The following is an 18,917-nucleotide window of genomic DNA, read 5'->3' on the forward strand; positions in this document are numbered from 1 at the left end:
GATATATACTTGGATGATGACCAACAAACTCACTCTCAACATAGACAAAACATACTTCATGCTGTTTGGCAAAAGAGCCTTAGATATCCAACTTAACATATTGATAAATGGTTCCCCTGTATCAAGACACACAGAGGGCAAATTTCTGGGCAAATTTCTAAGTCTTCTCCTTGACTGTAATCTTAAATTTCAGTCTCATACCCATCACATAGCCAAGAAAATTTCCAAATCAGTAGGAATCCTTTCCAAGATACGATACTATGTACCACAAACGACACTCCTTACCCTGTACCACTCTCTAATATATCCTTACCTCACCTATAGTATTTGTGCCTGGGGCCCAACCATAGCCAACCACCTTAGACCCTTAATAACCCAACAAAAAGCTGCTGTGTAGGTGATAACCAGCTCCTGTGCTAGACAACACACCCCACCACTTTTCAAAAGACTCAACATGCTAAATATACAAGACATACACTCATATTATTGTGCCTACTACATATATAGAACATTAAACTCCACTGTAAACCCTCCCATAAAACTACTCCTTGACAGTTACAACAGAATGCACAGTCACAACACAAGGCATAAGGCAATTTTTAATATCCTTCGAGTCAGTCTCTCACTATGCAAGAACGCTATGCACAAAGAGCCTGAAGATCTGGAACTCGCTACCGGAATAAGTCAAGGATCCCCTGACAACTTATAAATTTAGGACTTTGCTAAAAAATCATTTTATCTCTCAATATTAACCAAATCAACCAAAACATCTGCTAACTAGTTTTATTATATGACCTCTAGGTTTTTAATTCTGCCAATCCATAAAATATTACCACCTGAACCATTACTTGGAAGATAGATTTTATGTGCAATTTCAAGGTTATTTTACCAAACCCTACTCCACCTTACTACCTCACATTTGTATTAAGTTTAAATAAGATTGTAAAACAGTTAACCACTACTTCTTGTCTAGTTTTAAGTATAGTTACTATGTACTGTTATCTTATCTAGTTTTAATTAGTTACTATGTATTAGGATTAGTTTGCCCAAAATGCCTCAGCATGATAGTGGCTATCTTTGTACTTAGCAAATCAAAATTGTAATTACACATTGTAACCTTTACAAAGAAATAAACTTTACTTTACTTTACATTAAAGATACTCAAGTGTTGCATGTGCCTCTAATTTATCAACCTGTCGGTTCTCTGAACCATTTATCTACATAATTATTGTTATTGTTAGTTCGGCAAATATTAACCCTTTGACTATCGCAGGCCCCTTTCTGAAACTGTCATTCTATGTCGCAAAATTTTTTGAAAAAAAAAAAAAAAAAAAAAAAGTAACCACAAACTGCTGTGCCATTAGCAATCATTCACTTACCCTAGATTTACTTACACAAATGCTGAATGTGTTAGTGATTGATATTAGTGAGGACAGTACAGTGGGTAATGAAAAAGTGAGGGGATAATCTCATGGCACCGCCACAATAAATGTTTGTGCTTGAAGGTCACAGTATGTATCATATATATATTTTTTTTTTTTTTTTTTTTAAAAAAGTCGGCCGTCTCCCACCGAGGCAGGGTGACCCAAAAAAGAAAGAAAATCCCCAAAAAGAAAATACTTTCATCATCATTCAACACTTTCACCACACTCGCACATTATCACTGTTTTTGCAGAGGTGCTCAGAATACAACAGTCTAGAAGCATAAACATATAAAGATACACAACATATCCCTCCAAACTGCCAATATCCCAAACCCCTCCTTTAAAGTGCAGGCATTGTACTTCCCATTTCCAGGACTCAAGTCCGACTATATGAAAATAACCGGTTTCCCTGAATCCCTTCACTAAATATTACCCTGCTCACACTCCAACAGATCGTCAGGTCCCAAGTACCATTCGTCTCCATTCACTCCTATCTAACACGCTCACGCACGCTTGCTGGAAGTCCAAGCCCCTTACCCACAAAACCTCCTTTACCCCCTCTCTCCAACCCTTTCGAGGACGACCCCTACCCCGCCTTCCTTCCCCTATAGATTTATATGCTTTCCATGTCATTCTACTGTGATCCATTCTCTCTAAATGACCAAACCACCTCAACAACCCCTCTTCTGCCCTCTGACTAATACTTTTATTAACTCCACACCTTCTCCTAATTTCCACACTCCGAATTTTCTGCATAATATTTACACCACACATTGCCCTTAAACAGGACATCTCCGCTGCCTCCAACCGTCTCCTCGCTGCTGCATTTACCACCCAAGCTTCACACCCATATAAGAGTGTTGGTACTACTATACTTTCATACATTCCCTTCTTTGCCTCCATAGATAACGTTTTTTGACTCCACATATACCTCAACGCACCACTCACCTTTTTTCCCTCATCAATTCTATGATTAACCTCATCCTTCATAAATCCATCCGCCGACACGTCAACTCCCAAGTATCTGAAAACATTCACTTCTTCCATACTCCTCCTCCCCAATTTGATATCCAATTTTTCTTTATCTAAATCATTTGACACCCTCATCACCTTACTCTTTTCTATGTTCACTTTCAACTTTCTACCTTTACACACATTCCCAAACTCATCCACTAACCTTTGCAATTTTTCTTTAGAATCTCCCATAAGCACAGTATCATCAGCAAAAAGTAACTGTGTCAATTCCCATTTTGAATTTGATTCCCCATAATTTAATCCCACCCCTCTCCCAAACACCCTAGCATTTACTTCCTTTACAACCCCATCTATAAATATATTAAACAACCATGGTGACATTACACATCCCTGTCTAAGACCTACTTTTACCGGGAAGTAGTCTCCCTCTCTTCTACACACCCTAACCTGAGCCTCACTATCCTCATAAAAACTCTTTACAGCATTTAATAACTTACCACCTATTCCATATACTTGCAACATCTGCCACATTGCTCCTCTATCCACTCTATCATATGCCTTTTCTAAATCCATAAATGCAATAAAAACTTCCCTATCTTTATCTAAATACTGTTCACATATATGCTTCAATGTAAACACCTGATCTACACATCCCCTACCCACTCTAAAACCTCCTTGCTCATCCGCAATCCTACATTCTGTCTTACCTCTAATTCTTTCAATTATAACCCTACCGTACACTTTTCCTGGTATACTCAGTAAGCTTATTCCTCTATAATTTTTACAGTCTCTTTTGTCCCCTTTCCCTTTATATAAAGGGACTATACATGCTCTCTGCCAATCCCTAGGTACCTTCCCCTCTTTCATACATTTATTAAACAAAAGTACCAACCACTCCAACACTATATCCCCCCCTGCTTTTAACATTTCTGTCATGATCCCATCAGTTCCAGCTGCTTTACCCCCTTTCATTTTACGTAATGCCTCACGTACCTCCCCCACACTTACATTCTGCTCTTCTTCACTCCTAAAAGATGGTATACCTCCCTGACCAGTGCATGAAATTACTGCCTCTGTTTCTTCCTTAACATTTAAAAGTTCCTCAAAATATTCTCGCCATCTACCCAATACCTCCATCTCCCCATCTACTAACTCCCCTACTCTGTTTTTAACTGACAAATCCATATTTTCCCTAGGCTTTCTTAACTTGTTTAACTCACTCCAAAATTTTTTCTTATTTTCATTAAAATTTCTTGACAGTGCCTCTCCCACTCTATCATCTGCTCTCCTTTTGCACTCTCTCACCACTCTCTTTACCTTTCTTTTACTCTCCATATACTCTGCTCTTCTTATAACACTTCTGCTTTGTAAAAACCTCTCATAAGCTACCTTTTTCTCTTTTATCACACCCTTTACTTCATCATTCCACCAATCACTCCTCTTTCCTCCTGCCCCCACCCTCCTATAACCACAAACTTCTGCCCCACATTCTAATACTGCATTTTTAAAACTATTCCAACCCTCTTCAACCCCCCCACTACTCATCTTTGCACTAGCCCACCTTTCTGCCAATAGTCGCTTATATCTCACCCGAACTTCCTCCTCCCTTAGTTTATACACTTTCACCTCCCTCTTACTTGTTGTTGCCACCTTCCTCTTTTCCCATCTACCTCTTACTCTAACTGTAGCTACAACTAAATAATGATCCGATATATCAGTTGCCCCTCTATAAACATGTACATCCTGGAGCCTACCCATCAACCTTTTATCCACCAATACATAATCTAATAAACTACTTTCATTACGTGCTACATCATACCTTGTATATTTATTTATCCTCTTTTTCATAAAATATGTATTACTTATTACCAAATTTCTTTCTACACATAGCTCAATTAAAGGCTCCCCATTTACATTTACCCCTGGCACCCCAAATTTACCTACTACTCCCTCCATAACATTTTTACATTTTAACATTTTTATCACCACAGGAGTCTCAGGAAAGCACACAAATGTGATTAGTCAATTCCTGCATACCAGTCAATACATACAGTGTTTTTATATCCTCTGCATCATCTGTGCTAAACTGTGAGGATGCTGAAGGCAATGTTTATATGCAAATTGAGAGGGAATTTATTAATTGACTTCCATTTAACAGATTTTAGCAATTTTGGATGAGAAAAAATTGGCTGGATGAAGGTTGGAAGCCTCAAAGAGGAAAACAAGGCTAGAAGCATCAGGCAATATACTAGGAAAAAATCTGTAACTCCAGATTTTGTTTATAGCAGTAGTGCGCAGTTGTCTTCTGAAGCATCGGACCCAGTCTGATGACTCGGACATTTGTCCTGTATGGGCCAGAGTGGCCACAAGCAGGATACATCTGTTTTCATTATTCCCTGAGCCATAGGCCACCTGGGCCAGTTTATTGTCTGCACTCACACACACTTGTCATTCAGCTTGCAGTTCTCCCTGGATTTACAGTGTTTTGTGTGACTATTAACACATTAAGTAAAGTGCAGTTAACAGTGTCTTCCAAAGCAAGTACTGGCCCCAAGGTGCAGCTCTCGGTGTTAAGCAGAAACTTGAACTAATAAAGACAGCCGAGTCTGGCACATCTTCTCAATCATCTACAATATTTGCAGCTCCTCTAACTCACAAAGATATTCGAAGTCACTGCATGTTTACATCTCATCTCCACTACAAAAATGTAATTACAATTACTGTAAATTATGTAGAGTACTATAAAATTACTACACAGCACAGTACTGTACTGTGGTACTCCAGGTTACAATCTGGTTAAATCTTGGTTAAATTATCACAGCTATAATGGGCTGTATTTTTAAATACAAAACAAATTATATAATTTATACAAAGAATAATTACTGCAACAATCTTCACAAATTATTTTATAGACCAACAGAACAATTTACCTTTTTTGCTCCTAAAAATATGCAAGTAAAATAAGACAAATGTCTTACCCGGGCAGTGGTACCAGCATTCCACTGAGTACCGGTCTTGATGGTCAGTAAATATGCCCATTCGTGCTCTGGCTTGTTGTCACGCAGCCAAATATTTCGTCGTCTGAGACGGTGTCTGTCAGATGTCTGCAGTGCCAGTGCCAACATAAAATAGACAACCAAGAGTAACACCATGAAATAGAGGGCCAGATATGTCTCACGAAGCATTAGTTCATTGACATTGACTTTACTCTCTTCATCCAGTATAGGAATGGCCTGGGCTCCATACACTGAGTAGTATGACTTGCAACTGTAAGAGAACATTTGCATTATTAATTAACAGATTTGTGGCAAAAGATACATTTACCAAAATCACTAGCAGAGTACTACATTTTTTTTTTTTAACGCGGCAGCCATTTCCCACCAAGGCAGGGTGACTTAAAAAGAAAAACAAAAATTCTTCTTTTTAGATATAGTTGTTACTGAATTCCCTTGTGATATACTCGTGTAGTATGTCGTAGGTGTATCACCATATTACAGTGTATATATAGGGGCCCCTATCCAGCTAGGCTCAATGGCTACCATGTGTGACGTCACGCAGTGACGCATGTGAGCGGTTGCCTCCAGGCCTCCCTCTCAGTTCCAGTATAGGCACAGGCAAGAACAGGTAGGCTGGGCTATACTCCCCTCAAGACTCTGCCAATATACGTGTTATCGACCATCCCCATGTGTATTTTTTCACCACCTTATCTCCTAGGAACCCCTCAAAATACAGTAGAATGAGAGGAGATATCAATGAAGTATATAATTGGATGATGGGCATAAACAAAGGCGATATTAATAAAATACTGAGGATATTGACTCAGGTAAGAACCAGGAATAATGGATTTAAGTTGGATAAATTTTGATTTTTCAGGTAGTAGGTTGGTAGACAGCAACCACCCAGGGAGGTACTACCGTCCTTCCAAGTGAGTGTAAAATGAAAGCCTGTAATTGTTTTACATGATGGTAGGTAGGATTACTGGTGTCCTTTTTTCTGTCTCATAAACATGCAAGATTTCAGGTACATCTTGCTATGTAAAGTAAAAGGACACAAGTGCAACTAATGTGACATTTTATTGTGCAATACTAGTATTACACCTCACTCTGAGCCTTTATATACCCTCTGTGTCCATGTATTGTTTGTAATGGCTTGATAAAGCTCCTGGAGAGTGAAACGTTGCCACAATAAAATGTCACATTAGTTGCACTCGTGTCCTTTTACTTTACATATTGTCAGTAATTCTACCAACTTTATTACATCTTGCTACTTCTACTTACACTTAGGTCACACTATACATACATGAACAAGCATATATATACACACCCCTCTGGGTTTTCTTATATTTTCTTTCTAGTTCTTGTTCTTGTTTATTTCCTCTTACCTCCATTGGAAAGTGGAACAGAATTCTTCTTCCATAAGCCATGCGTGTTGTAAGAGGCGACTAAAATGCTGGGAGCAAGGGGCTAGTAACCCTTTCTCCTGTATAAATTACTAAATTTAAGAAGAGAAGCTTTCGTTTTTCTTTTTGGGCCACCCTGCCTTGGTAGAATACGGCCGGTTTGTTGGAGAAAAAAAAAATATTAGATTTAGAAAGGACACAGGTAAGTACACCTACCATCCGACTTACGACCGAGTTTGGTTCCAACTAACTGGTCGTAAGTCAAAATGGACATAAGTCGAACCTTACTACTGAATATCAGCATCACATTGTTTGATTTTGGTATTTCATTTTTTACTTTACTTTTTATGCTGTTAGTACTGTATTTTATACCATAAGGTTTAGGAGAAACACTGTGTACAACACAAACAGTTGTTTATTTCCCAGAATATTTGCATACAAAACATGGTCGTAAGTCGAGTGGTCGTATATCGAGCAGGTCGTAAGTCGGATGGTAGGTGTATTGGTTTTCAGAGTGGAACAATCTTCAGAGTAAGATAATTAAGGCTAGGACCCTGGGAGGCTTTTAGAAGAGACTGGACAAATATATGAGCAGGAAGGGCTGGATTTGACTGCTGTCGTGGGTAGAGTAAAATCTTGGGTAGCTTTGGGAAAGGGTGCTTTTGATAAGACCCGCCTTGTATTGACCAGCAGGCCTTCTGCAATGTTCCTCCATTCTTATGTTCTTATGTTAGCCCCTTGCTCCGGTGGCCTGGTGGCAAGATCTGGGAGACAAGATTAAGGACCCCAATGGAAATAAGTTAGACAGTCCTCGATGACACACTGATTTTCTTGGGTTATCCTTGGTGGCTAACCCTCCGGGGTTAAAAATCCCAAGAAAATCTTATCTTATCTTATGGAGGAAGGATTCTTTTCCACTTTCCCATGAAGTCAGAGTACTACATAACACAATATAAATGATGCCGAGTCTTACCTGCATGATGTGTAATCCCAGGATGACTCCTTGCCCAGGACAGAGCAGTTCTGGGCATGCCACTGGTTGTCTCCCCACACCAGACATTGTGACCACCAACCACTCACCAAGAAATCAGCACCTATCTCACTTGAGTTGTATCTTGCCCTGGATTTTTTTAAAACATAGTCTATAATATCATAAAAACACTTGTTCTTAATTTTATGGTACTCATAAATAGAACCATCTTACATATACTGTATGTATTTCTATTAAATTTACTTTTCCAGCATTAACAAAATTCACTACACACCTATGGTATATTAACATCTACTGTATTTAATTTGAAAATGCAAATGAGAATTTCAACTTACCAATTATTTTCATAGCTATTTTTATCCATGATGATGAGCAGTTTCTTGCCGTGAGTCAGCTGGTGTGGTGGTACCAAGAGTGACACCTGTGAAGGCTCATCTGTGGCTGTTAGTTCCACCTTGTATACCGGCTCCTTCAGGCTCTGCATACTGTTGCTGTCAATAGATAATCACAGTCAACTTCTTTTCCTTTTACAACTGACATCCATAAATGCCTTTCAGTACAAGGTACAGGTCCACATCCCTTTATCCGAAACCCTTGGGGCCAGTAGTGTTTCAAATTTCAGAATTTTTTGAATTTCAGAATGAAGGTGGGGTCTAGGGCATCACCCCATAATCAAACATTTACACTGTAGCAAAAATGTATGAATATTCACACTAAGTGGGATAAATAAAGACTACAAATACTACTATGGTTTATTTATAGAGTATTATACTGATAAATGAAATAGTAATGGGATAATTAAAGACCAGGAACATGATTCTCAAGACGACTGACAGACGGCATTTCTAAAGACTTCTCCAAGTGTCATCTGTCTTATTAACATAGGTTTTTGTCTAAGCAATCTCTCTTTAATTGAGTAAACTGCCATAATCTCTTGCTCACTGATAAATGAATGTTGTTCAAGGCCACAATTAAGTGATCACACATTTTCACCATATCGTCTATGGGGACTTTTTCACCTGTGTTCAAAATGTTATCATCATCATCCTATTTTTCATTAGTTTTTGGTCATCACTGTCACTATACTTCAATAACTTGTCTTTCTGTTTCTTTAAATCATAAACGGTGGTAATTCCAACACCATATTCGTCAATAAGACACTGCACTAACACACCACGGTCAAGCTTCTGCAGTAACTCTACTTTCTGCATTATTGATAACGTCAGATGCTTTCTTTTCTTTTTCTCACTGTTACCCATAGGGGTATCTGCAGCTCTTTTTGACATTTTCACAGTGAAATTAAACACAGTCACAAAATAAAAAGCAAAAGCAAAATATCAGTGAACAGCAGATGCACGTGTGAACACTGCAAGCACTGAGACACAACTGAGGCCTGCCACTCTGGCTGTCAGTGCTGGGTCACGCCACCATGTGGCGGCGTTGGAGTTCTGTAGAGATTACTGATGCTCCACACTCCACAAAAAAACTTCGGTTTTCAGAACTTTTCAAATTTCAGAATTTTAGATAAAGGGATGTGGACCTGTAGAATGAACACAAAGCTAATGTAAAGATTTTATTTCTGGACTAAACCTAACTTAGAAACCTCACCTAACCTAACAGATTAATTTTTTTTAACTAAATTTCTCAATTGGCTGAGCATCATATTTCTAAGGCCATAAAAAGTTAATACTGGTGTAGACAGCTTGTACTGTCTGCCAGCTTAGTTCATATTTCGCGCCACTCAGATGCTGCCCTCTGTAGCCAGGCCTCTCGGTGGCCACTTCAGCCTGCCTGGCCTTGCCACACTCTCACTCACACAGCGGCCTAGCAGCAAGACACAAGTACTCCCAGCTCTCTCTCGTGGGATGGCCCTGCCCAGGCCATGGGCACAAACACACAAGCCTGTGTACCCACCACCACCACGACCTTTCAATAAAGTAAGAAGCCTCCGAAGACGTATCATTTACTCCCCGCTACCATACCAACCAAACAATCCTTTTTATAAATGGTGGAAAGCGGTGGTCGCAGCAGTTGTGTTTGCCCAGAGAGAGGAAGGAAGGTATGAAGTCATCTTCACTTCATCATCCTACACAACAAGCATCCGTCTCTCAACGAGTTATCCTGACGTCGTGTCTGCACGTTTGAGCATCCAGACACAGGTACAAGCAGGATCCAGGCCGAAATTCTCCAAGAGTTGTAAGTGACCCCACGCTACAGTGTCCCACGCTGTTTCTCAAGTCACGTGTTCAGCGTCACTTGTATGTTGCTGTCGTTGTTCAGCTCAGCACAGCTGTTTCAGTAAGCCAGAGGTGAGTTTCGTGGTGATTTCTGCGTCCAGTGTGAGCTTCTGCACGTGTTTGTGGGTGGGGGAGGAGGAGAGGAAGTGGCTGTTCCTCACCTTGCCCATGCTCGCCCTACTCACGCTCACCCGTCTACCATACACTCACCACTGCCCACTCCCTCTGCTGTGTTTTCTGCTGTTTTTCGTGTGATTCATTGCCAGAGCTGTGTATCTGAGTGCCCGAGGCCACTCGAAGCTACGTGGATCAGCATGCCACGTAGATCACGATGCCACGTAGATCACGACGCCACGTGGATCACGACGCCACATTGGGTGTGGGCGATGTCACGTGGATCTACCAGCCACGTGAGTTACCAGATGTCCCAGGCCTTATGCTGTGGTCTGCTGCCCGCATCACATCGACGTCACCCACGATGCTGCCCGACTTCATGACGTCACGATGTCTGCCTGACGTCACCTCGAGATGTCTGCTGACATCACAGTGCTGCTGACGTCACCTCGCGTCATCACGCCTGACATCACATGATGTCACCATCGAGTGTTCAGTAATTGTTTCAGTATTGTTGAGAAGATTGAGAGAAGATATACAGTGGACCCCCGAATAACAATATTTTTTCATTTGAGAAGTATGTTCAGGTGCCAGTACTAACTGAATTTGTTCCCATAAGGAATATTGTGAAGTAGATTAGTCCATTTCAGACCCCTAAACATACACGTACAAACGCACTTACATAAATACACTTACATAATTGGTCGCATTGGGAGGTGATCGTTAAGCGGGGGTCCACTATGTCGTGTTAATTAATTCCTCTCAGTCAGTGTTCTCACATTTTAGTATGTCTTAGTGTCAGTTTTATACACAGAAAAGCATCATTTGCTAGTTTAAGCCATGTTGTACCGAATGTACCGCGGGTGTGTTCAAGTTTCCGTGTGTCCAGTGAGGTCTGAGCCAGACCTGAGTAGCATCAGTGTGTTAAGTCACCCGTGTGACCAGCGCGTTTGACAGCTGATTACTCAGCCCCCGAGTGACCGAGCCTCTTGTACAGAAAGCTTTTATGCTCGTCGCTCGTGATGTTCTGCAAAATCGTACCTGCTATGATTCCCATCGAGATTTGTTTCACTTCACCTCCAGACCGTCAGAATGCAGTTATATGTAGAGAAACAAGTCTGGGGACGCTTAGACTAACCTCTGCTATAACTCCAACTGTCGAGAGAATGACACGCTGTGTCAGCCTTGTGTCACAAGCTTCAGTGAGCAGCCTGCACAAAGAAGATGTCACTTTGACTGTTAGCTCTCTCACTGCAGTCTGGTGTATGATGTTACCACTCCCAGATGTTTCGCCCAGTCGTCTCTGCCACGACTCGCTCCACAACTCGCTCCACGCTCACCGGCAGTGACAGCCCAGCGACAGTACCAGTCGAGAAGTGTCCTCCTGAGTCGCTTGCCAGAAGTCCTGCCCAGTTGCCGAGTTTTGTCGACGCCTCACTCGAGGGCACCAGCATGTGCCCCAGGTTGAGTGAAAACCTGCAGCGACTCCTACGATGACTGCTTCACCGTTCCAGAGGAGACCGTAACCTGTTACGTCACAGCTCAGCCGCAGCGATGTCTCCTGTGTTGCAGTATCTGTCCAGACGCAGGAAGGCGTGCAGTGATGCCCTTCGACACTCACTGCCTATGACCACGATGTTCAGCACACCCCACATGTTTTTTTCTACCCTCCCTGTAGGAAGTTTTTTTTCCATGTTCATATGTGTATATATATGTTTTATTTTGTGTTCTGTGCCCTGTTCCTACGAGAGAGAGACCAAAGCTCCTTTTACCACCAGTATTGTCACATCGGGACGACGCTCGGTAGGTGGCCAAGCGTATGTAGACAGCCTGTACTGTCTGCCAGCTTAGTTCATATTTCGCGCCACTCAGATGCTGCCCTCTGTAGCCAGGCCTCTCGGTGGCCACTTCAGCCTGCCTGGCCTTGCCACGCTCTCACTCACACAGCGGCCTAGCAGCAAGACACAAGTACTCCCAGCTCTCTCTCGTGGGATGGCCCTGCCTGGGCCATGGGCACAAACACACAAGCCTGTGTACCCACCACGACATTTTCAATAAACAAAGAAGCCTCCGAACAAGTTTATCATTTACTCCCCGCTACCAGAACACCAAATAATCCTTTTTATACTGGTTCATTAATAAACTGACTAGCATTTGCAAGAGTATTACTGCACCACCTTCCCCAATGAAATGGGTGAGGAAGACTCTTACCTAGAGGACACTGTAGGTATTGTAGGAACAAAGGAACAAAGATGAATAATGACAATAAACCTACCAACTGAAAATTAAAACTTGGCATTTTACATCATCCTTACTACATTATAACACCCACCCCTAAGAAACTGTAACATCAAAGAAATCCAAAACATAATAACTAACACTATTTCAGAAAATATGTTAATACAAAAAAAATATACAAATGTAGTACCACAGTACACACTGAATGTTAGCACTTTATCTTCCTATAAAAAACTGGGAAATGTTTATCAAGCACCACAACCTGAAGCATTACATAGCCTGACCTCAATATTCTCTCGGAAACTCTTAAGCTTAATGTGTAATACTACATGAATTCAGATACTGTACTTATTATACACAAATACCTGCTTATAGGAAAATGAAACTTACGATGTTTTGGTCATGTTACGTTTCATTCTATGTGCCGGTTATTTATATATTGTTCCAGTCTCAGTATTGTGCCTCTTTATTCGCACTGTACTTACTACAAAGTGGAAAATGAGGAACCCACAAAAGAGGAGTTATTATTTGAAGTGTTCAAGCCATGTGGGTTATATGGTGCAAAGAGTGATAAAGGCAACCCCTACATTCACTAACTGCAAGAGAAACATGCTATATTAACCTGAGGATCAAACCTTTGACCTCCCTGATAACCTGTGAGTATAATGACCCGACTATGCTGAGTTGTATCTAATATTTTTTTTTAACAAGTCGCCCATGTCCCACTGAGGTAAGGTGACCCAAAAAAGTAGAAACACCTTAATCATCACTCACTTCATCACTGTCTTGCCAGAGGCATGCCAATACTACAGTTCAAAGACTGTGACATATCTCCACCCTTCCTTTAGAGTGTAGGCACTGTACCTCCCACCTCCAGGACTCTAAGTCTGGCTAACCGGTTTCCATGAATCCCTTCAGAACTCATTTTTGTCTTAATTATAAATTGTTGATCTCTATGGGCTAACAATTAGTAAACCTAGTGTACATTATCATAAGTGTGTTAAGTTTGGCAACAAGTTCCATACATATTAGTGCTGAATGATAATTGTGCATGTCGTGAATATAATGGTGAATAATGACGAAAAAAAAAAATACAGTATTGCAAATCACATTGGCATTAGTGAAGACAAGTGGGTTTCATATTGAGACATGCCGTCAGAGTGTGAGCAAGGTAACACTTATGAAGGAATTTAGAAAAGATGTAAAATAGTGCCTACACTCTGAAAGAGGGATGGGGATGTTGCAGGTCAGAAGGTCATTTGAATTGCGAGGTCTGTACACTTCTGCAAAGACAGCTATTGAATGAGTGATGCTGGATGTGTTTCCTATTTTGCGATACTCTACCTTCGTGTGAGATAGCCGGTGTATTAAAACTACCAAAATAATAAAAATACGGAATAATGTATGTACAAATGACTAATTATCAGTTCAATATATGCATTCCTCTAAGGTACCCTTTATTAAATTTTGCATTGATATTAAGTAAAAGCCCTAATTATTTAAACCTAAGAGTAATTCATCAAATCTACATTTCATGTAAAACATTATCCTGATATTTTTTATTAAAGGCAGCTCTAAGCCTAAACTTATTTCAACTCTAGCATGGCCCAATTTATTGTAATTTTTTTTTTGCTAACAGTTTATCCTGCATGGACCTTAAGCAATGGATATACTGAAGTATTTCAGATGATCTTGTTAGAAGAGTAGGCCGAGCCTCCACACACCTGAAACTTTGCTCACCTAATAAAGCGAACAAAGGTCCAAAGCAAGTCTCAGGTGGGGGACGGCTGGGCTGTAAAGGGACGACGCAGATCACAAAACAGACAACGTAGATCACAAAACAGATGATGCAGATCACAAAACAGATGATGCAGATCACAAAACAGATGGTGCAGATATAAAACAGATGGTGTAGATCAGAAAACAGATGATGCAGATCACAAAATAAAGTTCATACGTTTTAGGTACAAGAGCAAAACATTCAACCTATGTTGATGCCATGGTATTTGTAAGTATGATTTTTAAATATGCCCCCCAAAATTTCTAAATTTGTTAATACTAGAAACTGTTTTTGTTTTTCCTGATGGTAGCTGCATATGTACATATAATTTTAGTTACGTATATCCATGACACTTCAGAAGGTTTCAGAACTGGGTAAAGCTTGATGAAATGTGCAGTACTCTTAACTTACACAGGTATCAGTTTCCTCTTCTCAGTAGCAATATGCAACATCCTAAACCCCCTGAAGCTTTGCTCAACGACTTAAAATGCATGGCTGGGCAAGGTTCCAGGAGGCTAGGCTATCACAATTCATTTAGGCTGGGCAGGTACTGGTTCCAGGAATCTAAACCCATTATGATTCATTGACACTGGGTTATCATACTTTGTGTTTATATTTATAAAATGAATCAGCCACTACACACAATGAAGGACAGAAAAGAGGGAGCAACATCTCATACCTGGCTACAGCTCATTGAAAAAAGGGACCTATTGAGTTATTCTTTGACTTTAACACAGCACAAATTATACAATCAGTCACTTACCAAATAAGTAATAGTGCTGCCACTGGATATTCAGAGTTCAGAACTTTGGTGATTTGCAGAAGAATGTGCAGTACTAAAGAATCATGTTCTGCAGCAACCACAAACTCATATACACTCAGAGTCTGGGGTGTGAGATAGCCTGGCCGTCGAAAGTCGTACTCATCGCCCAGAAGCAGTTGTGAGCGCTGGACTTTAACCTGAAATATATTTGTCTTAAATGCATGGTTCTCCACCTACATCCAAAAGTAAATAGCAACATCAACCAACACCTGGAATGATTTATTGAACAGTGTTCCTCGATGGGACACTAAAGGTTGTCTTTGCCAACAAGGAAAACCACAAAATTGTAAGATGTATCTCAAGTTTCTAAATCCATAAGCTGCAGCTTCAGGTGCAAGGTCCCCTGGACTGTACTAATATCAGAAACAACAATGGAACCTGGACTATACTAATGTCAGAAACAACAATGGGTCCTGGACTGTACTGTCAGAAGCAACAATGGGACCTGGATTGTACTAATGTCATTAACAACAATGGGACCTCGATTGTACTAATGTCAGACACAACAATGGAACCTGGACTGTACTAATGTCAGAAACAACAATGAAAACTAACATACACAGGAGGCCTGGTCACAGACCGGGCCGCGGGGGCGTTGACCCCCGGAACTCTCTCCAGGTAAACTCCAGGTAAACACATCTTAATATGATTGAGAATGAATGCAATGTCTAGGATTTTTCTGATAAGTAAAGAGGTGAAAAAATACTGTAAGCATTGCTCAGTGTGTGTCAAAAAAGAGATCTGCTTTCCCATCCTGGCTGTTCAGGTATCATGAAATGCCTATTTTCTAGTTACAGCTGCCACCTCCAATTATGACACTGTAGGTAAGATTCTGAGTGGCTCATTTGTACAACAGGTCAATCATCACTAATCCGGCATATAAACATTCATTATTTTTGAAACTTATAAAACTGCGTTGCTCTAGACCTTTTAGCAGTTCACCTGTCAACTGAATTAACCTAACAATAGAGATGCTAGCTGAAATTAGTGCAAAACTGGTGATGGAATCGGATTAGCCATTGCTGGATCAGTGACTGCCAACCTGTAATGTATAAAGAATAAAAAGGCACAATACAATCACTGAAAAAACACAAATAATCCGCACATAGGAGAAACAAACTTATGACGATGTTTCAGTCCTCATAAGTTTCTTTCTCCTATGTGTGAGGTATTTGTGTATGTGTATGTATTAATGTATAACATTATTACATACTGATGAATGAACAAAAACATCTTTTACTCAGTTTAATAAAAATTTATATTTAATTCTTGCTCATGAATGATTTTCTTTCCTGTTCACAAATATTTTTTCTTGTTCATGAACAATTTTTTCTTATGAATAATTTTAATTCTTGTTAATTAATTTTTTCTTCTTCCACAAACTTCCTCATGTCAGCTACTGTAATTCACTTACAAATGAACCATATATCCTCAGGACAGTTCCAAAATGACAAAAAAAACGAATTATAAAGGTCCGAGTGAGCAAGAGTAGCAAGGTCTAGAAACTAGTGATTCAGGGAGTTAGGCTGAAAAGGTACATTCCTGAATGATTCATTAAGATGCTTTTAATTCTTCAAACAATAATACAATATGTTAGTACAGCACTATACTTAGAGGAGAACACAGGCAGGCCCCACTTTACTGCGCTTCACTTTACAGTGCTTTGCTAATACATACAGCGGTTTTCAATTGTATTCCCATTCTTTATATATTCAGACTTCCTACAATAAATATATTCACCACTCACTATAAGCCGAGAACAAAAATAATTTAGGTAAGTAATGTGTGTACTGTGTATGTATTTTTTTAAGCCTAGCTATATTGCATACTTAATATAATATAGTGTAAACATGATATCAGGCTTTTATATGCATTTGAAATTGAAAAAATGGCTATAATCAACTTTACAGCAATTTTCAATTTACAGCAGTAGCCCAGAACCTAACCTGAGGTGGTGGTGAAGTGGTGCCCTCCTGTATATAAAACAAATGACCACAATAGAAATAAATCACTTCGTCTGACTTTTTTGGGTTATCCTAGGTAATTTACACACATGTTACAATGCATGATAATTGTACTATATGTTGGCTTGTACCAAAATAAACGTGCTTACTTAATTACTGCACTGTAACTAAACAAAGAATAAAGCCTCAATGAAAAAGAATGCCACTGAGTATTTCAGTACAGCCTCTCCTCACTTAATGATGGAGTTCCGTTCCTAAGACCACGTCGGTAAATGAATTTGCTCGCTAAGCAAGGAGCATACTATAATGGTAGTGAGTTTGTGTCAACCATCTCTGATATTGTTTTAATGCCATCTTTGCACCATTTATAACATTTCTGGTATATTTTTAAATGTTTATACAGTAGTGTACTGTATATTGAAATAAACACAATAGAGGAAATCAGCTCCAATATACAATATTTAGGTACGCATACTGGTCAGAGAGCCCGCTGTAAGTCTGAATTATTAGTAAATGAGTACATTGCTAAGTAAGGAGAGGCTGTAGTACTCTACAGTACACCCTTAAACTTCAGAAAGTGAAATAAGCATTAATTCACATCTCTGGCCAATTCATCAAAAAAGTTACCTAGGAATTTACCTTAACCTGCCGAAGAAACTTGCTTGGCACGTGCAAGTCAACATTAACAACTTGGGAAGTAACCAGGTCATTGGTAACATTGTATGGTGACCGACTGTGCACAAGAGACTGCACTAAGTGCACTCCATCTGGAATACTGTTTGGCTCAAAACTAAACGAAACGGATCGATTCCATTTGTTAATTTTTTGTGCCTCGGCCAGGAAACCGTGGAACTTCAGAGTGTCGGTCGACCACGTCAGAGGCTCCTCCTCCAGAAACCTGGCTGCTATCTCTGTCTTCATGACATCCAAAAGAAGACTGATGACTGTATTACTCAGGTGGGCTGAAGTTTCATTCCAATCATAAATCTCAAACTGCTTGTCTAGCATAACGGAAGACAAAACAAAGTACTGTTGTGCTGCCTGAAAAAAATATTATTATATTATAATATATATATATATATATATATATATATATATATATATATATATATATATATATATATATATATATATATATATATATATATATATATATATATATATATATATTTTTATTATCACACCGGCCGATTCCCACCAAGGCAGGGTGGCCCGAAAAAGAAAAACTTTCACCATCATTCACTCCATCACTGTCTTGCCAGAAGGGTGCTTTACACTACAGTTTTTAAACTGCAACATTAACACCCCTCCTTCAGAGTGCAGGCACTGTACTTCCCATCTCCAGGACTCAAGTCCGGCCTGCCGGTTTCCCTGAATATATATATATATATATATATATATATATATATTATATACACACACACACACACACACACACACACATACACACATACACACACACACACACCTACCATCCGACTTACAACCTGGTTGACATATGACCACATGACTTACGACCATGTTTTTTATGCCAACTTTCTGGGAAATAAACAACTGTTTGTGTTGTACATAGTGTTTATCCTAAACCTTAAGGTATAAAATACAGTACTAACAGCATAAAAAGTAAAGTAAAAAATGAAATACCAAAATAAAACAATAAAATAAAATCATTACATAAGTGTGATGTTGATATTCAGTAGTAAGGTTCGACTCACATCCATTTTGACTTACAACCGGTTGGTCAGAACCAAGCCTGGTCGTAAGTTGGATGGTACTTGTACACACACACACACACACACACACACACACACACACACACACACAATCACTCACACACACACACAATCAATCACTCACTCACTCTGTATTATTTTATATATTTATTTAAAGAAATAACTATGGTAGCCTGAAATAAAAAAAAATCAGTACTGAACCATATTTATTTTTAAATATTAATCATTTCAGAATTATT

At 39.6% G+C, this 18,917-nt stretch overlaps 1 protein-coding gene across 2 annotated transcripts in view; it reads right to left on the reverse strand.

The window, feature by feature from the left end:
* Positions 1-18,917, reverse strand: part of LOC128704203 (uncharacterized) — a gene marked incomplete at its 5' end in the record, with an annotated part of 80,594 nt that overhangs the window by 60,807 nt on the left and 870 nt on the right. For both annotated transcript variants that reach the window (XM_070099054.1, XM_070099055.1), the window contains 5 exon segments: positions 5,378-5,666; positions 7,772-7,918; positions 8,125-8,280; positions 14,922-15,118; positions 17,585-17,986. In XM_070099054.1, the coding sequence (XP_069955155.1) occupies positions 5,378-5,666; positions 7,772-7,918; positions 8,125-8,280; positions 14,922-15,118; positions 17,585-17,986 (1,191 nt within the window).

This window comes from Cherax quadricarinatus, chromosome 66 (genome assembly GCF_038502225.1).
Source record: "Cherax quadricarinatus isolate ZL_2023a chromosome 66, ASM3850222v1, whole genome shotgun sequence".
NCBI classification, from domain to species: domain Eukaryota; kingdom Metazoa; phylum Arthropoda; class Malacostraca; order Decapoda; family Parastacidae; genus Cherax; species Cherax quadricarinatus.